Source organism: Gallus gallus, chromosome 22, assembly GCF_016699485.2.
Source record: "Gallus gallus isolate bGalGal1 chromosome 22, bGalGal1.mat.broiler.GRCg7b, whole genome shotgun sequence".
In the NCBI taxonomy this organism is placed as follows: Eukaryota; Metazoa; Chordata; class Aves; order Galliformes; family Phasianidae; genus Gallus; species Gallus gallus.
Window position 1 is genome coordinate 3172286 of NC_052553.1, and position 27112 is coordinate 3199397.

At 47.3% G+C, this 27112-nt stretch overlaps 1 protein-coding gene across 4 annotated transcripts in view; it reads right to left on the reverse strand.

Moving 5' to 3' along the window:
• Nucleotides 1-4489: 4489 nt before the first annotated feature.
• TSPAN15L (tetraspanin 15 like) overlaps nucleotides 4490-27112 on the reverse strand; it is a 34722-nt gene continuing 12099 nt past the window's right edge. For 3 of the 4 annotated variants that reach the window (XM_040651574.2, XM_040651580.2, XM_040651579.2), the window contains 6 exons: nucleotides 22466-22540; nucleotides 20004-20099; nucleotides 15141-15254; nucleotides 12629-12682; nucleotides 11959-12075; nucleotides 4490-5011 (listed from right to left, as the gene is read on the reverse strand). In XM_040651574.2, coding sequence (XP_040507508.1) covers nucleotides 4766-5011; nucleotides 11959-12075; nucleotides 12629-12682; nucleotides 15141-15254; nucleotides 20004-20099; nucleotides 22466-22540 — 702 coding nt within the window. In that variant the 3' untranslated portion in view covers nucleotides 4490-4765. The remainder of the gene's footprint in view (nucleotides 5012-11958; nucleotides 12076-12628; nucleotides 12683-15140; nucleotides 15255-20003; nucleotides 20100-22465; nucleotides 22541-27112) is intronic. The other variant, XM_040651578.2, reaches the window with a different exon arrangement.

The window sequence follows — 27112 nt, forward strand, 5'->3', positions numbered from 1 at the left end:
GTATCTCCTCCTCGAGCTGCTGAGTCCCCGCTCGCTCAGCCCATCCTCATCCTCCAGCATGGTCCTGCCGTGTGGTGAGAGCTGAACGGGGAGTCAAGGGCAGAGAAGAAGGAGAGGTGGTGAGAAGGGCCGGGGAGCAGCCCCTTCGCTACCTGCTGGGTAATCCCCGCTTTGGGAAGCTCCTGCACGTGGCCAAAAGCACAGGGACCTTCCCGGAGGGCTGAGGGCACACTGGGGGCCGCCACCTCCTCCCTCCCCCCATAGCAGCGAGCCCAGCCCTGCCTCACTCTGCACTATCACTGCCCCTCCGCTGTCCCCACAGCTCAGAAATGTGCTTTACTGGGGTGAGATCTCCATCCTTCCCTCCTGCTGCTGGCAGGAAGTTGTGAGTGATTATTAGAAAGAATTCCCGGTATGATGATGGAGAACTGCTTGGCTAACAGAGCTGTTACAGTGGGGCTGGTTGGGGAGTAAACAGCCATTTGACTTTTGGGGGGTCATGCACAGCTAAAAGGGGTCGTGTCAAAGCAGAGTTTGTCTTTCCCCATATCCTGAGCACAGCCTGATCTTCTGCTGCACACACACTTCCACTTTCAGATATCTTCCTACACATGGTTTTATTCCCCGTGTGAGATTATTTGGATTTTGCCACGGACACTAATTAATCTCCTAATTATCTGACCTCCAGTGATTGTCTTTCACACTTGAGTTGGAAGGGGGAATGGTTATTACTAGTGGCAGCCCAGTCGATGCCTCCCAAAGTCACTTTGAGAGCAGCTCTCTGCATCCCCCGCTCTGACTGCCTGCATCCATGGCAATACACCACCATTCATCTCCTGTAGGGAAGCAAAATCCCAATTCAACCCCAAAAAGGTTTAAAATAAGAAGCAAACTGGTTGTGCACACAAGGAGCCAGAAGGATCCATTGCTGCCCAGGTCAGCTCTGCTCGAGTTGCTGAATTATTGACTCATTTTTTCCCTAAGGCAGAGACCACCGTGTGACCAATAGGGGCTCCAGCCTTAGCTAATTGCCACCTGAAGACATGAAGACATCTCTTGATCTAACAGACTTGGGGTTTTTGGCCACGTTAATCCAACTGTTCTTGCTCAGGTGAAGGACTCAATCAATTTTAAGGGTAAGCAGCTCTGGGTGGACAACCATGCCCCAAACCTGGCTGTATTGGAGGATAACACACATCAGCTGTGAGCCTTGGCTTCCTGCAAATAACATGATGGGGCTAAATTTGGGGATCCAGGAAGCTGATGCTGGCAAGAGAAACAGCATTATGCTTACCCAGCTGTGGGTGTAAATAATTTTGCTTTAAAATTGACCCAGTCCAGTGCCTTCCAGCAGATGAATACCATGAACCCCCCCAAGAGCAGCAGTGTTGGGTGTGGATGGGGACACGCAGCCCTCCTGCTGGGTTTACACAACTAAGAAACATGAATTATTATTATTTCTTCTTTTACAACCTATCCTGGCCAACGTGAGCTCTACCACAGCTCTGTTTGGCAGAAAAAAAAATACCTCATTTCCCCAGCAAAAACACACTTTGCTAAATAGAAGGTCCCGACTGATGCATCCAAGCTGTGCCTCGGGATGTTTTTCATCTCCTTTTTTACATAGGCAGTTTTATTTCCCCCCAGAAGCCTTTGCATATAAACACAAGCACGACACAGACTAGAACTGCAGGGAAACATGACCTAAAGTGCTGTCGAAGTAAAAAGAGAGAGAAAAGAAGAGCACATCCATGCTTCCCCATTAAACCCCACTACCCCCACCAGCTTTCACTTCCAGAAAAGCAAACATTAACATCAACAGACTCACCTCTGCCTCTCCAGAAGCACTCAGGAATTGGAGGGGCTGTGCTCAGCGTGGGGATGCAGTGGGTGCTGATGGGTGCGGGAGCCCAGACTGCCTCGGGAGGAAACCGCTCCTGCAAACATCGTATCGACGCCCATTGGCTGCAGCTCTGTAGCTCCCAGGTTAAAATGTATTTTTGGGTAATGCCGATTGACTTTTGGAGCAGAAGAGCATCACGGGACATAAATAGACCTTCAGAGAGGCTGTGACATTCATGCCACGAAGACCTGGTGGCGTGCAGTGATGGTTTCCAGATGGGATGTAACAATATTCCAGCTGCCAATCCCTACCATCCACAATCGGCCTCTCCTGAGTTAATTGTCATTTCTTTAATTATTGATTCCTATCAGTTTTGCCTCGATTGATGGGGAGTGGGGAGAGGAGCAGCTTTTGCTCTTTGGCTCAGTGCAACCTCACGCACTGCTGACAGCAAAGAACACGGGGAAATTACTTGGGGAGGTGCAGGGAAGCACCACCAAGAGGCAGAAAGCTCCTGAACCCACTGGGGACCAAAGGACCAGCCCAAGTGCCATCAATGGCTTTGCCTTTTTGATACACCTTCCACGTTTTGCCTTCGACACATGAAATATCTGCAAATTTGAGCACGAGAGAAGCAACCTCTTGGTTTTGTGAGCAGGTGAGGCGCTCCCTCGCCTGCCTGTGTCTATTTAATGCCTGGCTTGCTCACGTCTGTTTAACCTTTTAACAGGGCTATCAATAGATCTGCATCAAAGCAGCATGGGCCACTTGGCTACAGACAGTCCCATCATTCAGCAAGCAAGCAGAGAAATCCTGCTTTGGGCTTTAAGGCTGTCTGATAACAGCGTTTCTCCTCTCACCTCTCTGGCATCATCTGGAGCCTCTGCAGAAGCAAAGTTTGTTTGATGCTTTATCTCTGTTTGCTAAATGGAAATAGCATAGCAGGGTGCCAAGCCTCCACGCACGTTGCATCCACTGTATCTCTCATCACTCAGTGCCTGTTACAAAGCACCCCTTGTTAGTCCAGGTAGGAAAGCCTGCTGAGTCTGACCCACTGCGTGCTGCACTCCAGCCTTCCTAGGCTCTGCCCAGCCAGCAAATGGTACAGAGACAACAGCAGCAGCTCATCCAGTGATGAAAAAAAAGAGAAAAATAACAGGAGTGAATTTTCCCCAGCCATTACATGGAAATTAGCCCCAAAGAGCAGGCTGGATTTATCAGCTTGTATATATAATGGTTTTACTAAGTGCCTCCCAGAGACTGGAGGAGGAAGGAAGAAAAAAAGCAAAACCTCTGGGGTTTGTGAGATGCCTGGATGAAGACAAACACCTGTTATTCCTTACATGATTGTGAGCACCTGGAGGTTTTGACCTTCTTCACCTGCAAGAAATCCCCCAGTGTTGGTCACATTGCTTTAACACCACTCAATAACCCCACTGCTGGCTCACGGCTCCATTTTCAATGCGATCTATGGGAACCATCCCGTGCAAAAAAGCCCTTTTCAGGCTCGTGCTGGGAAGTGTTTCTCATCTGATTAAAGGAAAAAAGTCTCAAAACAGGCAGAAGAGGGAGACAGAGCTCAGCGGTTGTACGCAGCACAGCGCATTGGGTGCCTGCGTTATAGAACTTGGCTCCTGGCTTCCAAAACGCCTATATTAATAAGAAGCACATCTAATAACTCCAGCCTTTCTTTTGCTGGGGGGCACAGCAGAAACGACCATTTTTAAGAGCAGACTTTTTGTTCTTTCCTTTGCATTTTTGCTTTTGAAGTGACTTTGCCCACTTGATGGATGCGGCTGCCATCGCCGCCCTGAGGAGGGTTCCCATGGGTTCCTCTGGGGGGAAAACATCTCCAATCGATGCCTCCTCCTCTGCACTCACCGTGCTGTGTTTGACTTTGGGCTGATGGATGGCAAAGCTCCCACCAATGGGTTACAGCTGAGCCAGCACTGGGGAGAGCTCTGCAGAGCCTTTCACTCTTGGATAAAAACACGCTTGTATTTTTGCAATTCATCTGCCCTGGGCTTCCCTCTGTAAGCTCGGTTCCCAGCATGGCCCATTTATCCCAGTCAGCATATTTAATTCCTATATCCTGAGCAATGCAGAAGGGAACTGCTGCCTTGATCACCAGGATGCTGCTGTAAAAAAAACAGACATTAAGAGAGGAAAAAATCCTCTCCTTATCTGGTCTTTGGGTTTGGTCCCTGGAAGAATCATGGAATCATTAAGGCTGGAAGAGACCACTAAGATCCCCCATCCCAACCCATCCCACCATGCCCACTGACCGCGTCCCTCAGTGCCACATCTCCATGGTTCTAAAACACCCCCAGGGTCGGTGACACCATCACCTCCCTGGCCACCCTGTGCCAGTGCCCAACCACTCTGTTGGAGAAGAAATTTGCCCTCATATCCAACCCGAATCTCCCCTGGCACAACCTGAGGCCGTCACCTCTTGTCCTATCTCTGTTAACTGGGAGCAGAAGCCAAACCCCTTCACCACAATCTCCTTTCTGTGGTTGTAGGGAGCCATAAGGTCTCCCTGGGGCTCTATCCTTCAGGAAGTCAGGCTAAACGTGAACATAAAGATACCTCAACGTGCACTGGTGGTGCTTCTCCCTCCCCCAGCATGCAGCAAGTGCCACTGACTTTGCAAAACAGAACAGCAGTCACATTTATTGTGTAAAAACTAAAAAAAAAAAACCCAGATGTACAAATATTTCAAGTCAGCAATGCAGTAAAAGGGCCCTCAGGAGCTCACGTACCCACACAGTGTATTGCACTGTTACAGCCTCCCAATGCTACCTTGCAGTTTTCCCCAAAGGTATCTCCTGAACCTGAGAAAACAGACTGCAATGCTTTCACATCCAGCATCAGCTGTCTCACTGAGAGTTTTGCTCGAAGCTTCCTCTGCCATTACTGCTTTCAGCCCTCCGGCTCCTCACTCTTGGCTGTGGCACACACGCCTTCCTCCTCATCTTCCTCCATGGCATTGACGGGGATGTATCCTCCTTCCTTGGGCAAGCACCAGCACCAGCCTGCGCCGCTCAGATCCAATGCCCCGAAGCTGAAATCGCGCACCTCCAGCATCCTGAAGTCCACGGTGTCCAGCTGGGAGTAAATCTCATTGAGCTTCTGCCAGTACAGCCACGCCATCACCAGGCCGACCACCTGCAAAATGCACACGTCAAAGCCAGCACGGGCATGCAAACCATCCCCAAAGGTCGTTGTGTGCAGGAAGGGCTGTCACCCAAACTCCCCAACCTGAGCGAGAGATGGGAGCGGATGAGATGCAGTAATGCCAGCTGACAGAGCAGGAGGATCTTTGCTAAATCTGCTGACAGCTCTGTGTGTCTCATGACTTCCCACCCTGGCCCTGACTGTGGGGCATGCTGGATATCACTGTGAGCATTGCAGAGAGGGGCACAGGTCTGCGTTCTGGCTAAAGTTAGGATAACGCTGCAAGCAAGGTGCCACTTGGGTTATTTCCCTGCTTGGCTGTCACGGGAAAAAAACAACAATCTAGATCTTAAGGAGGATGAAGACAAGCATTTCCAGCAGCCCAGGGATTCAAGTCCATCGCCTGATTTCACCTGATGCTTCCTTTGGGGTGATAACTGTACCATCCATCCGCTGGCATCTCCTGCAGTACTGCAGTGCATTGCTTTGGGAGCTGAAAAATGAACGTTTTTTGACCACTGAGCTGTGTCCCAGCTGATCCATTAGGGTCTGCAAAGGAGGAGAGTGAAGGAAAAGACAACTGGGGATGTCATGCAACTTAAAGCAGGGATCAATGGGGATTCCTAAATGGAACGGAGGCGAACTCCTTTCAGTGAGAACTGTTGGAGACAGGTGGACGGTTGGACTGGATGATCCTGTAGGTCTTTTCCAACCTTGGTGATTCTGTGATTCCACAGGGGAAAAGCACAGCACAGAAAGTGTTACCTGGTGAGCTGAAAGCACACAGGCAAACACGAACAGCATCAGGTTCATCCATTTGCCTTTCAGGGACAGAGAAATGCTCCAGCAGCCCCACCAGCAGTGTGCATTGCACAGAAGATACCTCCGTACCACTCAATGTTGGTTTTTCCTCTTCAGGTTCTCCTGGAGGTGGATCCAGAGGGGAAACCCCCTCAAGGCTGACAGCTCTTTGCTCAGCAAGAAATAGGGAAAACCACATCCAACTGGGGTGCTTCCCCAGCACAGAGCCCTCCCTCGAGGTCTGCTCCCCACTCTGAGTCTCAGCTTGACTCCACCAATCCTCAAAGAGCATCCTGCCTATTTTACATTCCACCTAATTATGGCGAACAATAAGCGTCTTCACCCCCTCGATAACAGGATGAATCACAAAAATAGCAGGCATGGTACAGGGGCTGCTGTGTGGTTATGGCCAGCAGGGCTTTCTCCAAAATGCAGAAAGAATGAGTGAGTGCCATTAGGGTCCTTGTTGGGAAATAGGGTTGCAGATACTGCAAGAAAAATGGAGCTGCAGGGACCTGTGGGCAGGAGGGATGCAGGAGGCCAATGCATGGTGCTTGGGGACACCTACATCTCCCTATGGAAACGACAGAGCCCAGAGCAACCACTGCAATGCCCATGCTGAAAATAAGATTGTTCTCACCCACATCCAACAGCAGAGCCCCCAAGGACTTCAAAAGTGTTAAAATAGCACTCAAATATATGTCACGCTCCAGCATTACTTACTTCTAAGAGGTCATTGGGCAGATTAACAGCCCGCTGCTGTTAGAGTGAAGGGACCAGGAAAGCAAACCTCTTTGAAGGGACACATTTTCAGGCAAGCACATAAAATTCTTCCTCCGTTAACCAAACAGTAATTCAGGGGAAAAAAAAATTGTCTACAATGACTTGAATCCAAACGGATCCCATTCTGCAAAATCAGCCAGGTTTGGGGATGCAGCACTGGAAATGTGGCTCCTGCTTCCCTCCTCCCGATGGGACACAGCATTGGGGTGCACCGGGGGATTTATTTAACTTAATTAAGGTACCCCACATCCTCAGCCAACAGCCTGCATCCCCACGCCTTCACACTCTTCTGAGTAATGAACCGAGTGCTATTCCAGCTCGGCTCTAAATATCCTCTTCCTCTTAATGAAAATGGAAAAAGCTGTCAGGAATACAGATGAATTCAATATCCCTGGCACCAAGGGCACCATGTTTTCCAGAAGTAAAGAGACTTCTAATGGGAGTGCTGATTTTATTGTGCTGTGGTATGAAGGAAGGCTTTATTGCGGAGGAGCGTGTTACCACAATGGGTGAAGCACCAGATTAAAGAAAAAGAGGAAAAAAAATGTTGTTCTTCTCTGTTTTTCCCCCTTGTAATGACTTCAAGCTACCGCTGGCGGGTCATTGGAAGCAGTGATTTGCCTGTTCTTTCTGGCTGGAGTTCAGCAAAGGACAGAAAGCACTGCTGCTGCCTCACGAGGTCCCTATCTCTCTGCTGTTTCCTATCCCTCTGTCTTCTCCCAGCTGCAAATGAGCAGCTTTGAGCTGATACAGCAGCATCTTACTGCAGCCAATGCCCTTTTTCTCCATCTTTCAGCATCGTTCTGGGTCTCACCCAGAGAGCAACAGCTGAACTTTGCCCAAAGCACCCAATCTGGGCAAAGCAACCTCTTCATTTTCCCTTTCAACAAGCAAGAGGGAACCAGAGAGTGGGACCTCTGAGATCAGCAAGGCCATCTGTAAGCTCTCCCATCCAACCCAAGCAGCTAAAGGAAATTCAGGGCTATCAGAGGGGAAAAAAAAATGAAGTGCCCCAAAGCATTTTGCCCTCATTCCTGACCCTGACCCACCTGGGAGGATGGAGAGGTAGGCAGTCTGGTATTTTTGCTATTGAACTCAAAGACCCAATGATAACCGCTCAGTTAAACCCAGAAGGTTCCCATGCAATTCCTTGCTACTGGCTTTCTCTGGAACACCTGCGAGTTTTCTCTGTGCAAAACAGCAAAAGCTCAAAAAGCAAATTAAAAACACGTTTCGATCCTGAACCTATAATTATTTCTGGCTAACTTAGATTAGTGACACTAATTATAACTGGGCACTGTATTATGTTTTAACTATGGGTGTCTGCCTGTACAGTTGAGCAGCGACACCAGGACAACACCTGCTGATGTTTCCAAACCATTGCTGTAGAAAATAAACTGTTATTGAACCTGAGGCAGCAAATGTGTCATCTCTTTCACCACTATTACTCCAAGGCACGAAGAGCTGCCTTAAGAGGTATCCAGGAAAGGTTGGAAAGAGATGGTTTGGTAAAAGCAGCTTTGGGCATGGAGGAAATAATCCATTAGCCCAACAAGGGTCTTCTGCAAGCAAAATCTTCTGCAGGAAAACACTTTTTCCTCCAAACATCTCTGGGTGCTGCACAGGTGTGAGCCCAGCTATGGAGGTCCTCTCCCATTTGGGCAGCTGTAAGGTGGGATGGCTCATGCTAACGAGAAGAGCTGAATCATTGCGAGCTTTCCCAGACTTAATCTAGTAAAAATATTTATGTTTTATTGGCTCTCCCTCCCACAAATTGGTATTTAAAGGCAGGGTTCTCACAGAGGTCACAGACTGTAGATGGAAAAATCCTTTTTACTACTTGCTCCTATTTCATTCAGCATGCATGAGCTGCCTGAGAATATAATGCCTCCCAGTCCCTTGAGCAACTTAGGTATTAAAAAGGAAACAAAATATAAATTAATCTTGGGGAAGGGGAGGGGAGGCAAGGGGAGGCAAGGGAAGGCAAGGGAAGGCAAGGGAAGGCAAGGGAAGGCAAGGGAAGGCAAGGGAAGGCAAGGGAAGGCAAGGGAAGGCAAGGGAAAAAAAGAGGAAAGAGAAAAGGAAAAAAAATGAGGAAAGGCAGGGCAAGGGAAGGCAAGGCAAGGCAAGAACCCTCTGAGAAAGAAACTCTTTTAGGCAAGAAAATGTTTAAGATGACTGTCACCAAGAGAGGCAGACGCCAACCTGCAAAATGCACAAAATAGTTCATCTTCAGGACTCACACTCTTGGAATCATAGAGTCTTTTAGGTTGGAAAAGACCTTGGAGAACATTGAGCCCAACCATCAGCCTGGCATAGTCCCATCCCTACGCTGTCATGCCATGTCCACACGTCTCTTAAATATCTCCAGCGACACAGACTGCAGCACCTCCATATCTGCCTCCCCACTGATGCAACGCAGCAGAGTGCCCTTCTACAGCTGCTCCCAGCTAAGAGCTTTGGAGATTGATGAAATATCAAAGTGAAACAGAGATAGAAACAATTTACTGCAAGTCCGCTGCACTACAGAGTCAGTAGATATTAACCCTTGGAGATGACCCATCAGAGATTTGATTTTTAATTGGACTTGTGTTATTTTCTCCTTCTCTAGGATGGAGAAAAAAAAAGGGTTGAAGGGCTTTTTTTATCCCCTTATTTCTTCCTTATTACAGTGGCTATTTCTCCATCTGGCTAAGGAGGATTAAACGCCATCAGAAAACATCCTTGGCAAAGATCAGTGAACAGGAAAGTTGAAGATGCTTTTCCTTGGGTTAATATAAAAGCTGCCATGAGACCATCCAGGCATGCAAAGGGAAAAGAGCAAAGCACAAGGTTACATGGCATATTCTAACTACAAATGCATATTGCAGGTGCCCTGTATAATCCTGCTGGATGCAGGGAAAGTAGGGAGGTAGATGCTATAAAAACAAATTCAGGTGTTCCACTGCTTTCTGCTGTGAAATCTGGGGCTGCTTCACAGTTAAACACAAGCAGTACAAGGACACAATGTGAATTTGCCACTGATTGCAGCTTGGCTGAGAAGGGAAGAGAGAGGATTGTTACCAGAGAATGAAACATAGGAAGAAAGAGAGAAATAAAGGTATTCTGCAAAGGCAGAAAAACAACTTAGTCGATGCATTTACGCTTTGCTCTGAACAAAGCAAGACAAATGAACACAATCACACCCTCACCCCCTAAACAGTAATGTGGTGGTTTCCAACATCTGAGTAAGATGGAAAGCCAATGCTAAGACCAGCCATTGCCCAGGGGTTTGCTCCCCAAGGGCACTATATGGCAGTCCAAATTTTTCTTGGGTATTTCCCTCTGCATAAGAAAGGCTTAAGAATGTTGCTTATCCCAAATCCAAGCACAAAGCTTGGGCATTTGGATGATGAATATCAGCCAAGCTCAAAACCCCACCCTTGAGCAGCCCTTGAGCTGCTCAACATCACAGGTGAGGTTAAAGTTTGATCCTAAGGAAGGCCACGTTTTTAGGAAAACTGGCCAAAACCCAAAACTGTACTCAGGATTTGGCTCCCAACCTTCTCACTGGCTTGCTGCAGGCTTTCCATCAAGGTGCTTTGCAGCTCTTTTTGAGACTAGAATAAGTGTACAGCGAAACACAACAAACGCCCAATGGCCGAAGATGAGACATGTTAATACATTTGCCCAAAGCTCAAGGCACCACCACCTCCCCATGTCAACAGTGCTCTCCTTGGACTGGCAATTCAAGGACAATATTCTCATCCTGGCTTCCCATTGGCAGTTGCTGGGGTTGAAGCTGTTTCTGGGCTGACAGCTCCTGGCAACTCAGACGGCCATTTATAACTTCATTCCCTTCAAAACTTGACAGCATCAAATCCAATTTATATTTAAAACCTGGAAGTCGCAAGCAGATGGGAAGAACGACGTTCTTTATCTGAAGAGCATTTAAGGGGATGCCAGAAAAATCACAACGCTCGCTCGAAAGCACTTGATATTCATCAAGGCTCAGCAATCCTTATTGCCATCACTGGTTTGTCTCCCTGTCCTTCCTAATTAAGAGCACCACGTTGGTAGGTTAATGGATAACGCAACAGGCAGCTCCTGTAATGGGCTCTTGACATCCTGCAAGGCAGATGGAAGCAGTCGCCTCTTTTATGGTACTTTCTCACCCCATTTCTATGCCTGTTGTGTTTCCTGTTGGTAGCACAGCAGAGGTTCCATTCTCATCTGCACACTGCAGAGATGGCACTTGATAACCACGGAGTACTGCAGCTAGGACTGGGCAGACTGCTCCCCCACCTCATTTCTTTCATTTGGATCAAGAATAGGTCTGAATGGATCAGAGGAGTATAAGAAATATTTAGAAGTTGCATTAAGGGATGAGGTTCAGTGGGGAAATATTGGTGGTAGGCGGATGGTTGGACTGGATGATCCTGTAGGCCTTTTCCAACCTTGGTGATCCTATGATTTGGTGATTCTATGATCACCTGAGACACCCAGGAGAGTCAGTCGTCTGAAAAATTAACTCACTGTGGCACATATTTCCCAAATAGCTTCTACTTTACTCAACCACTATTCTATACATCACTGCAAGTGGAAGCCCAGGAAAAACACATAACCATTTCACTCTCATTTAGGTAAAACCCCATATCCAGGAAGCACCACCAAGTACCTCCAATGGCAAACCCAAAGTTACACCCAAGGAGTTAAAGAGAAAGCTTTCATATGTGAGCCTTGAAGGAAATTAATAATAATAATAATGATAATTACAGACTTAACACCAAATTACTACAGTTCTGTTAAAGATTATTCCGGAAACAGCTAAGAGATTTTCACATCTTTGCATGCAGCACAGTGCCAACAGTGCTCCAAAGGAGAAACCCCCACTGCAACTCAAGATTTCTCTCCATATCCAGCATTTGTGATGGAGAGCTTAATTACCTGTGCTGGAAAGCTGCCTGGATTCTCAGGCATTGGTAATGGCCGATGATTTAAACACAGATTTCATGATGCATGGAAATAGCTGCTGAATTTATGATTATGGTTTCTTTTGGTTGATATTTATACAATATTTGAAGAGAGATGTAAAAACAAATGCAACATAATTTCTGGGTATCGTATACATGTCTTGCTTTCAGATGCTATTACTTGAGCATTAATTAAATGTGGGAGTGTGCTATGGGACAGCCAGCACCACAGCAGTAAATTGCTAATTTTGCTAAGGTTGCTCTAGAAAGTGCTGCTGCATTCCCACTCAAGACAGATCTCAGATACAAATGTAGCAGGGAAAACTACTTAAAAACAACTTGTTTTCCTCCCCTAGAACTTAGAAAGGAGCCAAGAGGATGCTGACCTGACCCACAACCTACCTGGGGAAGCAGCAGCGAGCAAACAATGCTCAAAGTGGACTCAAAGTTATCTTTCAGCCACAGCCCCACGGCGTGGATGCAGCCTCGCACGTGGATGACGTCGAGCAGCTCCAGGCGCTGGAAGAAGGTTGCAAAGAAGCACTGCAGTCAGAATTGAGGTTGTGGGTTTGGATGGGTTTGCTTCGTTCTGCAAATGAGCGCCATGGCAAGAGTTTGGGAATCCATTCCTTAGATTGGACTTCTTTTCCCTGGGTTTTCTTGCCAAAAAACAGTCCCTTTACAGTCACACTCCATACTGTGTCCCTCTGCTGTGACGCAGTCCTACAGTCACCCTTGGGGGCCTCACAATCAGTTCTACCACCAAAACCAAAACTCAGGGCTGGCATTTGCGAGGACTGACCAAAGATAGCTCAGTACTCCCCAAACAGCCCCACCAAAGCCTGCATACACCGCCCAAACATGCCGTGTGCTCACACTCTTTGAGCCCACGCAGGACCTTGGGATGCTAATCAATATAAATAAAAATACATTTACATACAGCCGCAGCAACAGCTGTGCCTATTGGGAAGAGCCTTCCACTGCGAAGCAGAGCTTCAGGTCATTTTAGGGGTGTTTTGGGAAGGGCTTCACAAGGGTTTCTTGTACAGAAGAAGGAAAAAGCAAACATTACCTCTTTATCGAGTGTCCTGTATCCACACAGGGTGTTAATGACTTCCCCAGGGACCTGTGAACAGAGAGATGGCACAGACTTGGGCTGGAGGAAACCAAAGGCAACAGGTAGGAATAAGAAAATGATTTTCTTGAACTACTTTCCCCTGTGGTTTCTGCCATTTCAGAGGATGCTTCTCACCTCCTGTCCAGTGATTCCAGCTGGGACCACCCCCAGGTTATGTGAGCATTGAACAAAGCAGCTCTGTAAGGTGTTCCCTTGATTTTCCCTTTGTTTAATTCTAACTGCCTTTTCTCACATTTTTAGCTGCTTCTCTCCTTCATAACAAAGAGAGTTTCACCAGGATTAAACGTATTTGGTTTTCCAGAAATCAAAAGGGAATTTCCCCAAAGCCTCCCAGCACTTCAGGGAGAAACTTTAGGATTTTAGACTCCAAGTGCTTGGATCACTGTTGGCCAATGAATGCAATTCAACAGCTGCAGCTATGAGAGAAACCTCAGCCAAGCACTGCTGTTCCAGAGCTCTATAAAATTAAATCAGTCCAAATTCCTCTGCTTCCATCAGGGTGGTAGGGGTACATTTTGAATGGACTACAATGTTTTCTAACGTTGGTTATAAAACCAATTCTTACTCATCCCATGAAAAGCCAAGCCAGCTCCGGCATGTCCTGAGCTAGTCAGTTACTTTATACCTCTCAGGACTGATCTTCTCATGTTGGCTTTTCATCTGTTTCGGGCTTATTTCATTAGGAAAACAGCATCTTCCATAACGCCGTGTAATTCTAAAGGGGCCTTGTGTCCATAAAGTAAGAACAAGCTGAAATGATCACGCTTTCAGAAAGATGGCTTTGGCAACCAGCAAAAGCTCCCGGACAACAAAACAAAAACCTTCCGTGCTTTTGGAGGCACAGAGATGAAAAAGAAATGTGCACATTTAGGGGTAAATTATTCTTTCCTGCAAGACATGGCATAAAAGAAATGTGCACTTTCAGGTCCCAGCCATAAAGCTGCAGCTTGTTCCTTCTGTAATTGGCATGGAAATTACGCCAGTGATGCTCTACCAAGAGCATCCGCACCTATCTACATTACCCACAAAATCCCCTCTCTGATCACTTCAACGCTCTAAGGGTCGATAGGACAAGAGGGAATGGCTTTAAGCTCAAGGAGGGAACGTTTAGATTGGATATCAGTGGGAAGTTCTTCACACAGAGAGTGGTGAGGTGCTGGAACAGCTGCCCAGAGAGGCTGTGGATGCCCCATCCCTGGAGGTGTTCAAGGCCAGGTTGGATGGAGCCCTGGGCAACCTAGGCTGATAGATCTGGTTGCCCTGCCTGTGGCAGGGGGTTGGAACTCGATGATCCTTCAGGTCCCTTCCAACCCAAGCCATTCTATGATTCTATTACTTCTCCCACTACATTAAATATCTGTGTTTGCTTCCATCTCCAAAACGCTTTGTCAGGCAAAGGAGTTTTGCTTCCCAAGTTGTCAAAAAACCACAGGGAGCGTAAAAATACTGACAAATGCACTTGACTTTCTCCAACACATCCTCACTAGTAATAAAAGAAAGGACAGGACATGAATTTCTGATTCCATCTTCAGGAGCTGATAAAGATCCTTAATCAACGCCCTGATTAGAGAAAATAATTATTTTTGCAGCTGATTTGCATGCCAGCCTTCCACTGATAGCAAAATATATTAAATTTCCCCTTTTTTTTCCATTGAAAAATAAATAAAAAGGCCAACAATAATGCTAGATTTAAGGTCCATGCAAGTATACAAGCAAGACACAGGCAAGTTCTGCACAAGTTCAGAGCTAGCTGGTGATGAACATTCCATTGCAGTCCTCCAAAGTAATGTTCTGGGGGCCCAGGGGTCCATCACTGGTGTCAAAGAGAGGATTAAGGCAATAAATTATTTTCAGCAGTATTGACAGCATTTTTAGCCACAGCAGCTGAGGATATTTGCACTTTTTCTTGCCCAGCTCCTGGCTTTTTTCTAAGCTCTTACAGCAAAACTCACAAAACCTCCTCGTGATGAGCAGATGCCAGTGAATGTGAAGCCCATACTGTTAAACCCAGTGGCAGCCAGCTGAGAACAGCATGCCACTGCACAGGAGAGCAAAAGGAAAGGACAGCAGCTGATCCTGATCCATGCTGAGATACAGCCAAGTCAGCTTAAGATGCTGCTCTTTGTCAAACCACCCTCCAACCCAGATGTAATGTCTGACAGTAGGCAGGAAGATGGGAACTCAGCATTTCAAACAACCTCTTGGCACAATACAGATGCAATGCACAGCCCCGTGCTTTGCTATTCACACTGCATTAAGGCAGCAGAGCCCACCAAAACACAGTGCAGCCCGTATATACCTGTTCTAATTTCTTTGGTGTTTTGTGCTGACACTGTCCCAAGGCACTACTCAAAATGGCAACGTCTATAAGAAGCCAGTGCACAAACCAGTGAGAAGATGGGATTTTGCTTAAATAAAGGCACTTTCTGTGCCTTGGCTGCTTTACCTTCCTGATGCAGCACGTGTAGGGCACGCCGCACGCAAGCGGTCCGCTGCCATTGCAGGAGTGGTACAGATTAACCTCCCAGTCTCGGTATTCATCACCACCACAGCAAGAAAACTGCAAAGGAAGAAAAGGAAGGGATGAGGCAGGCAGATGAACAACGCATGGCGTTTCCAGCCCACCCGTGCATCTCCCTCCAGCCTTGTACTGCATCTCTGGTGCTGCTGGTATGAAGAGATCCCCAGTTACTTCTTGCTTTCCGGAACCCTAAGGTGGAAGCTGAAGATATCATGTTAAAAACCAACCAAACAACAACAAAAAAATGGGTGTTTAGCAGCATTTTAGAGACTTGCAGCAGTTAGAGGACTGTGCATGCATGTGTTGGAGGCAGCACGGCTTTCACAAGCCCAGGAAAGGTGAGGCTCATTCATGCTTTGCTCCAGCTGATTTAATTACAGGTGACTAATCCATTCTATTCCCAGGGCATGCAAGAGAGATGCTCTTTCAGTGCCTTGAATGAATGCTCAACTAGTTGGTGCTATTTGGCAATATGCTGATAAAACTCCACGGTCTAACAGCCATTTCTCTTCCCGTCAGGTTAAATCAGAGATCAAATGCTGCAGCTATGAATGAAAAAAAGCTTCTTTTTCTTCTGTTTGGGCAATAGTATTAATAATAATACAAATTTAATGAATGTCATATTCTGCTCTGCACGGAATAAAAGTGGGCTAAACACATCCTGAGTCATCCCTTCTCTTGGTAAACAAGCTTCAATCTTAACAATTCTCCCCCTCAAAAGAAAAGCCTGGAGTGGGCAGGGGAGGTGTGTGTGTGTGCTCAATGAGACAGAAAGGGTTTTTCCCATTTCTTTTAAGCACAACAGTCTCCAAGGGACGGCTTTCGGGACAGGTTTAGCTCTGGGAGCATCTGTTCCCTTTCCTGTAGATAGCTGGCAATACTTGGCCCACAGGAATAGGAATAGACACCAGCTCCCCAGGTTGGATTTCAAACTATGTTCTAACCTCCTGCCTTTATTGCTTTCAATGCCATCTGTGTCAGTGAGGGAGGCGAGCTTGCAGAACTAGTTCAGGAAGAAAGGAGGAAAACCCCAAAAGGAATATTGGATATTGCTGCACTACTCGATATTCCAGTGCTGCAAAGAAGTTTCTTCCGTTTGCAAGACTTGATACAAAATCCTTGTAATGAACATTACGACTGCAGGAGAGCTCTCCGGGGTGTTTTCTTCCCTGCAAAGAGAGGCTTAGGCTGCCCTGCTGTTGTGCCTGGATTTATTTCCTATAAGCTGAGACAGACCTGGGTCTGTGTTTTACTTTCATGGAAGCTCACAGAGCTCAGAGAGGGATAACAAGCAGAAAACAACAGCAGAGCCTGCAGACGGAGCCTTGCAGGCTGCTTTGGAAGAGCCACGCAACCCTCATCGCAGCCAATGCAGCTGTCCTGTGCAGTGGCCTCAAAGCAAAGTGCCCCAAGGAGATGTGCAGGCGGGAGCTGCCTTTCACCCTCCTGAGAGAGAGGAAGAAAGAGGTGTGCATGCACAGCGCCTTCCTCCCTCTGAGTCTCACTTTTGGAGCCGTTCGGGTTTGAGCGCGGATGGCAGCGCCAGCATCGCTTTGAAATTCAAATCCTGGCTTTTGAACTCCCCCTCTCCCACCTGTGCTCAGCAAACCACCAAAAAGGGACAGAGGAGGAGCAGCACAGAGCTGCAGTTCATCACTGGCAGCAAAGTGGGGCTTCTGACTCATCGTGGCCTCCAACCCCGCGTCCCTGCGCTGCAAAGGGCAGCAGCTCAGCTCAGATGAATAATACAAATGGGTAAGTATTATTTCTTAAGGACGATTCATTCTAATATCTGCCATCCCACAGGCAGACAAAACAAGTTGGTCTTGGCAGGTAAACTCACCTTACTTGAGCAATAATCATGGTATGTAACACACTACCAACCTGTGCTTCTCCGCACAGCTGTTATTCAGGAAAGGACCACCATTCCCTGTTGTTTTTACTGTACGCTACCAGTTAAAGTGCATGCAGGCATTCAGCACAGGTTGAAAGCATTGCTTGACAGAGGGTGAACACAAAATTCAAATCCTAAGGAGCACGGTGTGGTTTTCCCTGAGCTAAACCAGCTGTGTGTCAGCTAACCTGTGAGCAGATGAGGCTTTGGCACAGCAAATGGCAAGGCTAAGAAAGAAGCGGTGGTCACAGGGTGCTCTGAGCTTGTGTTTTGACTGCAAAATACACCATGCCTGGGTGCAATCCTTCCATGCTGGCCACATGTTTTCATCATCCCAAGGTGAACCAGTCCTGAAAAGCCCCAAAGGAGCCCCTCCATCCTTTATAAGAACACCATCAGCAGCTCAGCCGTGTTTTATCGAACCCAAGGGCTGCTGAGCTGCCAGAATGCTGCCATTTCTTGTCTCTTAAAAGCAGTTATGCTTCTGCATTGCTTCTCCCTGCTCCTGTCCTTGGCGTGATGGGAGGGGGCCTTTCAATCACTGGTAGCACTGCTGGTTTCTGGTTTGCAAATGCTGTGCTAACACAGAAGCTCACAGCAGTGAGATGCACGTTCTTGCAAAGCTCCTTTTCTTGCTGGAAGAGAAAACGTGCAAAGACTTTTCAGCCATACCAGAAGCAGCCACAACTTCTAAGTACAGAGAGAGACTCTGAGATGAGTATCTCCCACAGAAAACCTTAATAAAAAGTCAAGTGAAGAAGTCAACAGGAAAAGATCATAAACAGGGACTGAGATCATACGCTAAGTGCCTGATCCTTGCTTGGTTGGAGACACAGAAACCTTCCTGCAAAGACATCTTGCCCCAACTCCTTGCCAAGGCACTGAGAATGGCTCCAACGTGTACTTTCTGATAGCTCACAGCAGTGTCCATTTATCTTCCATACAGGGAAGACTGAATTACAGCATCCTCCCAGAGAGGTTGGAGCCAAGCTTTAGAAAGATAAGGATCTTCCCTGAGATCTCTTAAGCCTCGAGACCTTCAGAGGGCTGCCAGTCTTACTGATGTATTTGGTTCAGTAATGATGGCTGCAGGAGTCAGAGGTGGGTATTTACAGAGAGAGGAACACGGAGGGCACCATCAGCCTTACATTCCACCTACATCAAAGGAGCTTCATGGGCTCCTTCAAAGTGAGAGGTAAAATTCACATCTTTGTGATGCTCTATGAAAAAAACATTAATCAGAATGCAGCTGTGTTGGCTCCTTTCCCCACCGCCAAGCTCTGAGCGTGCAACTTCACTGTGATTTCTCCCTCTTTCCTCTCCTAGATCTCAAGGTTTTGTTTTTCCCCCTCTTTCTTCCCTCAAAATATTCACCAAGTGCTTTGAGCCAATCATTTCCCCTCTTGCAGTAAGACTTGCAATGGACATACCAGATACATTCCATCAAAATAAGAGCAAAACTATATTCCCCAAATTCCCAGGAACAAACAAAGCAACACATTAGAGCCAACCATGCTTGTCTGAACTGGGTAATGACTTCAAGTCTGACCCATACAGAATGTTTGTGAGCTGTCTGCTGAATGCATGGGTTGCATGAGAACGGCTTCTTGGAGAAGGGTTAGCATGGCAGAGTTTTGTCCACAACCCAACTGGCAACACAACTCAACCACCTGCCTTGATCCTCTGTTTGGATTTGCAGTGCATTTGGAGGGATGCATCACGTCCCTCTGCACTGCAGGGGAGTTGGACTGAGTGACCCTTGAAGGTCCCTTCCAACTCTAAGGATTCTATGATTCTATGACCGTTGCTCTGAAGCACACCTACCTACCTCGGGTATTTTGAGATGGAGGGGAGGAACAGTGGGAAATAGGGACAGGGAAGACATTTTAATTTGATACAGTGCGTGATCAGCAGAAATCCCCCCAAAAAACTACACAGTGCATGAAATATGAGGCAACAGCAGCCAAGGCACATAAAACTTTGGTTCAAAAAAGTGATAGCTGTAAGAAGAGCAGTTTATCAACCTGAAGGTTGGCCTGAGAACAGGAGACAGATGCTGCCAAGCCCTGGCAGCCTCTAAGCATTAGGTGCCATGCTGAATAGATGCACAACCACACAATTAAGGAAGCTACAGCAGAATGGCCAAGCCCCAAAACAGGACTGGGTGCAGATTAGCACTGCTCTTGCAAGTCCTTGGGGCAGCTTGCTCACAGCGCTGCCCATTGAAAGCCAGGGGCTCTTCTTTCTTCCCAGCTACCAGGAGAAAAGAAATTATTGGCAGTTTTCCCATCAGGTCAAGTGCTTGTCTGGCTCAATGACACATCTCAGAAATATAACTATATAAAAATATAACTATCTAAGGCAGCCCGCCTGAGGGTTGCTGCAGTCTTGAATAGGCTTTTACACATCTTAGTTCATTCTTCCAGCTGTTCCCCTGCAGTTTGGGATAATGACAAAAGAGTTTTCAGGAATTGGGTGCTGATTTTCTATTGGCTATGGGAAACACAAATATCCCGGTGAGGTCTCCTTGTCCATGCCAAGCATAGAATTGAAGGACGTTTACATAGCACACACCATGAGAAGGTGCTTTGCCAAAAACAAGAGGGCAATCAGAAGGCAACTGCATGAAGGTTAGCATGGGCAGTGGTGGATTCTGCAGCCGGGACAGATACATGTGCAGACTGGGGGGGATGAAAGGTTGGAGGGCAGCCCTGGGGAAAGGGATCTGGGGGCTCTGGTTGATGGTAAACCAGATCTGAGCCAGCAGTGTGCTTCTCCTTCAGCGAGGCACAGAGCAAACCACTCGTTACGCTTCCCCATCCACAGCATTGCAACATATGCTTGTAAAACTTCATGACACCCCCCCATATGCCACCCTCCCTCCAAAGCCAAACCTTTTCCTGGACAAAATCCAAGATGTTCTTGAAGTCGAGGTCGTCGTAATAGTGCCGAATGCCCTCTTGAATGTTAGAGTGCAAAACTGCATTCATCTGCGGACGGGAGAAACATAAACACATCTCACACTTGGAACAGACAACAGCAAAATATCACAAACTATGAAAATGGTGCAGAGAAATCTTTTCATAGCAAGCTTTGCTGGCTGTTACTAGAATGAGAATCCAACATGAGTGCTGTCCCAAGGCTGTTTTTGGGGCATAACTCATCATTTTTGAGCTCTCTTAGCAGCATCTCTGCACGCTGCAGACCCATCATCCTTCACCCACCTGAGTTTTCCTATGCACTGCATATTCAATTGAATTATTAGGGTGACAACTTCTTGACAGCTCCCTACAGACCTCCAACCCCATCATCTGACGTAGTTTTAACCCCTGGCAGGGGGTGTTCTGCAGCTGGAAGAGGCAAAGCAGCCTCTGATAGCCAACACCACCCCCAGGTGAGCTGCACGTGGGAGCAGAGACCTCAGCAGAGCCCTCAACCACCACCAATCCCAACAAATCTCCCAGTGATGCAGCCACGCTCATGGAGCAGCGATGCTCTGTGAGCTGCATATGCATCTCTGAGGGAGCTTTGATGCTTCAAATTAAAGGCTAACCAAATGGAAAATGCATTTCACAGATGCACGGGGAGATTATCTGTGAGCTGGGAGCAGAGCCTCCAAATGTGCTATGCCAAGCCTGGCGTGGGTTTGCCACTTTGCTCCTGAAAAAGGGCCAGGCAGAAATGCTAATGGAGGAAAAGAACGTTTTCTGAGTTAGAAGAGAGGGATGAGAGGAGAAAAAAAAAAAAAAAAGTTATTCATAATTCACTCTGACATGAAAATTAGGGGTTGGGAGAACTGGGAGAAGGGAGATGAAGATGGAGAAAAGAAGAAAAAAGAAGAAAATGAAGGCATGTCAGAGTGGGAAACAAAGCCTGCCGACAGTGAGGGATCAGGAAGAGGAACTGAGAAAGCCTTTCAGAAACCACTCCTGTGAACACTGATCCAAACACTGCTCTGTGCTGTTCCCAACACAACAGGCAATGCCCGGGTTCTGCTGCTCCCTGCTTCCTTCCTCCCCAGATGGGCTCACCCTGCAATCCCATCATCCTCCCATACGATCGCAGGATGGGGTCAGCATCCCGAATGAGATCTCAGCTCCAAGTGCTGCAGGGAACCCTCTGCTCACCAAATGTGTTATCTCCAATAATCCCCCAAATCATCTGCATATCAACAGAGTGCATTTCAGTACTCAGCAGTGCAAGGTCGATGTGCTCACTCCTCATCACCTCTCCCCCTACTTATTTAATACAAAACCCAATCAAATCTCCTTGACTAGCTTGACAAGCATTGCTCCAAATGCAGATCTGTGCCTCCTCCCAATTTGAGGTCGAGTGGGTTCATCACTTGTTGGGTCTCTTTTCTCTCTGCCCCGCTGTTTGATTTCCAACCAGGTTTTGATGTTGCACATTAGATTTAAATTAAGGGATGATTTATGCACTAATGGTTTGATTCATCCCCTGAGTTTTCCTGCAAAGCTGTGATCCCCTCTCCTGCTGCACAGGGCAGTGCTGAGCATCAGTACAGGGGGACAGAGGTGGAGAGAAGGAGCAAAGTCAGCGATTTTGCACCATTCTCTATGAAAATACAGCCACCACGTGCCGTGCCAGCACATATTGATTTCCTTTACGTGGGAAGGACTCGAGTGCTCTGATTTTCCTTATAGAATCACATCTCCCCACTGATGCCCTGACAGCTCCCCAGGATTGGAGGTTGGAGAGCTCTGGCAAGCTGCTGGGCAGAGTTGGCTGCAGCATCCATCCTCCTTTCCTTCCACTCTGGGTCTCACCAAGTGTCTGAATCCTAAACCCAACCCCAGCCCATCAGCCTTTGCAGGGCTCTTTTTGCATCAATTTATCTGTGCAAAAGTGAATTGATGATTAGAGCCCTTACGCACACATTTCAGATGTTCTCCTGGCTGCACATCCCTCCATCCAGCAGAGGATTTGATATTTAATCATATGATTGATTGCAGTGGTAAAATAAAACCAAATACGGTGTGCTTTCTTCAGCAGATGGTGGGCAGCCAGGAATACTTCCATTGCAAGTATTTACCAGTCTTGCTGGTTCAGCTATAACTCAAACCTGTCCTTGCACATGCAAGCCAGCAGTTAATGTAATTGAGACAAGGAGCTTAATGAGAAGCACAAAAGTTTTTGGCTGGAAAACTGCATGGGAGCTCTGGAGTGCAAGGTGCAGCCTGAGAAGAGCAAGAACACCCAACATCTTCCATTCTCAGCTCATTGACAGACATATAGACAAGGTGAGAAGGAAACCTCCCCCCAGCATGCATAGGGCTGCAGCTTGCCACTGTGCTAAGCCAAAGAGCAGCTCCTCCAGCCTCCTGATGGCACTCACCTTGTTTTCAAAGATGATTTCAATGAATATCAGCAGCAGCTCCGTGATGAAGATCACCAGAAGGACCCAAAAGAACTGGATAGAGACAGAAAAGGATTAGCCCTGCTGCAAGCCAGGCTGCGTCAGCTGCCAGCAGTTAGCTGTGATGAGGGAGACCTGGAAACCAAGAGATGCTCAGAGACACTTAGAAATCAGATCATTTCATTACTATCTCCCCAGAGAGCTCCAAATCTCCTCCAAAGATATCAGTCCTAAATTTGCTCCCGGGTAGAATGAATGGCAGGAAGGAAGGATAGATCAAAAAAGAAACCAAATGCAATTTGGATGGCTAAATTCTGTGTGGGGAAACAGGCAAAATGGATGCAGTGGAAGAAAGTATTTCCTCTGGGAGGATATAGGTGTGCAGAGAAATGCCAGCACCTATTATGCTGGGATGCCAGTCCTCGGCTGAACATTGATGTTTCCAAGCCAGGCATCCAATGGAAAGTTCTCCATCCCCAGAGCAGGGCAGTAACTCACATCTCTGATGGTGGCAAAAAAAACCTGATCTGGAAATTGGTGTTCTGACGAAGCAAACAGCTTCAGCTGGGAGGTTTCCTGCAGCCCACATTCCTAAAGCCTCTGTCCTATGTGAGAGATCCCATCTGGGATTGCGCCCAGCTTTGCAGAGGACGGACAGCAAAGCACTGCTTGGCTCACATGCATCGATCTCCCCAACAATACCTTCCTCTGCTGCTTTGGAGACTCACCAGTAAAAGGAAGGTGGAAAGTTACCATGGTAACCAGCTAAAAATCCAAACAAAAATGGAAAAAAAATAAAAAATAAAGCGAGTGGAAGTAAATTATTACCATGATATTCACTTTGGCCTCTGGTTTATTAGCAGAGCCTCGTTACAAAGCAGGCATTGCACCGATCTGTGTGCCCAGAAATTATTTCCCAAGCCCAATGAGAGTAAAGCAGCCCTGCAGCAGCACCCTGCTTGGTTTGCAAACCTCAAACTGCAGGGCTCTCATTAGCCACCCCTGGCTGAGCTGTGCACCGTGCTTGTTTGCTAACAGCCAACCAGCGCAGTCCCACTGGAGAAGCAGCACCGCTTTTCCCATCAGCTAAATCAGCTCCTAATGGGCCAAGTTTAATTAGGCAGGGAGTCCCGTAACCAAACACCCATTATCCCATAGTCAGAGACAGCACAGCATGCATCAAACCCGATGTAAAAGGAATGTGATTCAGCAGGAAGCCCAGGGTGGTGTGGTTGAGTCTTCCCCGTGTTTTGGCCATTGCTCGCTGCACTCTCCCACTCTACTTTGTCTCCCACTCTACTTCCTTCTTGTGGTCTGTGTTTCTGCTGCACAGCTTGTCAAGTCAAGGCATAAAAAGCAAGATTCATACACAATGTAATCCAGCCTGCTCCGTGCATATTGAAATCAAGGCTAATATTTCATATCCAGGAGTCCTGCCTGCTTTATAGACAAACGTGGCTATATTTTGCATAAGTCCATGGGATGTCAGCTGTACCTGGCTGCTTAGAAAAATTATTGCTTTCAAATGAAAGTTCACAGCTATTAAAGCCCTTTGCTTCCATGAGAGCAGAGGGGGAATGGATGAAAATGAATGAAAAGTGCAAGTTCTGTGTTGGAAAGACAGATGCAGAAAGGGAGAAGCTGGCAGAGGCTGACTGCCATTCCTTCCAAGAGGCAAAGTGCAAACCTGGGGTGTCATGCAAGTGATGCCCAGCTGCCCCTGGACACCATGCAGTGTGTCACTTTACCTCCAGAAAGACCAACATTTCCCTTATCATGTACAGAAGGTTGGCAAGGAATGCAGCCACAAGCCCCATCTCCAGCCTTGCACACGTTCAGCCTGAGTGAAAACCAAGCAATGGCTGAATGGAACAGGCAGACCCTTCACTGACTGCACTGACAAAGCAGAAAGTGCCTTTTGTTGTTGCTTTGTTGTTGCTTTCCCAAGGACTGCAGCAACCATCAGTAAGAGGAACACGTGTGTAGGAGCAAAAACATTGTCAATGTCTGCAATCATCCCTTTCACAAACGCATCGCAGCCTTTGCTTCCTGCCAGAACAGGCATGAATAGAACAGCATTTTATTTGCCTTAAAAAGTCTCCAGCAGCACAGGGACAGAGGAAAACCCCACCCTAAGCAGCATCTAATCCTGCCCTGAGTTGCTGTAGGTTTGCAGCAAGCTGGAAAAAAAAAATAAATCATAAAATAAGTGGGAAAAAAAAAGAATTACAAAGCAAAAGCAGCATGCTGAGGGGCTGCAGAGTGTGAAGTAAAACGCTTCACGGAGAGAAAATAGCCCTAAAAAAGCCCTCAGCTGCCAATTTATCTTGCTCAAGATGTCTGGCAAAGGGAAAAGATTCTCAGTTGTCATTAAATTAACACTTGCTGCAGTCAGCTGCCTTTAACGAGCTCATTGCTTTGCATACACCCCGAGCTGTGCCTTCCCAGGTAGCCTCTAAGTGCTCCTTCTGCCATCTCTGTATGTCAGGTGGGATGTTTTGCTGCAAAGGTTGCTCTCCCAGGAGCTTAAAGATCACCTGAAATCCTTGGTTGGTGCACAGCAAGCACCACACTTCTAGGTGTGGGATGGATTGATAGAGGAGTGCAAACCTGAAAGTGTTTCATTTCCAGAGCACGGGCATCACGCAGCCATCTCCAATTTGCAGCTTAAACACACCCACACCGAGGCAGAAGGGATGGCTGTGGGTCAGGGAGTGGGTGGGTATTTCTGGAAGGTTGGATGCACAGGGATGAGTGAGCCACCAAGGGGTTTATTTGGGAGCCAGCCTATGCAAAGTGCCTGCAGCTGTGGATGGAGGCAGCACTGCTCTGTGCTGCTGAGCCCTCAGCACTCTCATGGCCACGAGAGGCTCAAACCTGCTGAGCCCGAGTGTGACACGAATGGCATTTGGGATGGTAGAGGGATGCTCTGTTTGCCAGGGATGTGGAGGGGAAAGGACGCAGCCACAAGGATGGGAGGGAGATCCTGGAGCCATATATTTACACACACAGGAGTGTGCAGCAAAGCAACGCTTTGGTTTTGGATATCTGGAGAGGGAACTGGTCATTCCTTCTGAAACTTTGCAGAGCACCTTCTTCTATAGGAAAACAGCAATAACCCCCTCTGTCACTGTGGTGCCCGGGATGCTGCTTCATGCAAACTGTGGTGTTTTACTTACAGGACATGCAATTTGCCTCTCCTGCCCCTCTACCCATCCACTTCACTGGGCTTCACACATGCATTTGCCAAGCTTTGAATCAAAATACACATTTCCTTTATGCTTCATCATCTGAAAAACCAAGAAACCTGTTTTCAACTCCCAGAGGGCTGGCAGCCTTGTAAATAATTGTCTGGGATGACCCAAGAGCCCCAGGCATACAGCGTGGTCCAACAGATATGCAGCCCTGCCTGCATCCCATCCTATAGATTCCAGTTCTGAAGATCAAATGTGTCCCTCTCTGCTTCCCACACCTACCAGAAAAGCATTTCTTCCCCTCATTTGGGTTTTTACAGACTTTCAGCCTCTACCAGATTGCCATCACCTTCATCTTGGTAAAAGTCCTGCGACCTGGAACTGGAACAGGCTGCTCAAGGAGGTTGTGGATGCCCCATCCCTGGAGGCATTCAAGGCCAGGCTGGATGTGGCTCTGGGCAGCCTGGTCTGCTGGTTGGTGACCCTGCACATAGCAGGGGGTTGAAACCAGATGATCATTGTGGTGCTTTTCAACCCAAGGCCATTCTATGATTCTATGACCCTCCATTCCCATCCTGAGACCAAGACAGATGCTGCAGTGCACCAGGCAGAGCTACAACAAACTCATGCCCCCCCAGAAACACACAAAAGGAGGGTTCTATGAAACCCCACTAACTCACTGCAAAGAAGGGCTGCTGTTATTGCAGCATCTGATACAGGGATGAGAGCAAAAGAATGCAACATGCTAGGAGTCTGCTGGTGATACTCAACATAAGAGCCTTGGAAGGAATAAAGTATGCTTTTTGTTGCTTGCAAAACCATCCTGAACCACTCCTAGAATGACTGCGAATGGAGACACAGCAAGAAATTGAATGTGAAAGTGGAAATAATCAGTGTGGCAAAGGAATCATTCACTCCTGCAAGGCTCCAGCTCCCTCATTTCCCCCGGAGTCAAACCTGGGCCAAGCAAATCCCCATTGAAAGCACATCACAGTGATTAAGGAGCCCCAATCAAGTGGTGACTAACCCTTAAAGAAGGAGATTAGACACTATTGCCTGCAGAAAGTTCCTCTTGCTGCCCTGGGGTTCCTGTTTTGTCTCAGTCAAATGAAATGATAATGATTGTAATAATGATAATGCAAAAAAAAAAAAAAAAAAAAAAAAAAAGGATTTGAAGGAGAACTAATTAAGAAGGCTGGAAGGCCCTTGCAAAGCTTCTTCTGACTATATATTTTTCTGGGATTGTTGTGTTGGAATGTTTTGCAGATCTGCCCCACTGCTGAGAGTGCAGCAGATGAACCCAAATCACGGAGGAGCTCAGCCCCAAGTCCTGTCCCACCTCATCTCATCCAGGCTGTGCTCCTTTCACCCCAAGCATTTGCTCCAGAGCTGGCAATGGGCTCAGCTCCCCCAAAATCCTGACTGCTCGCTG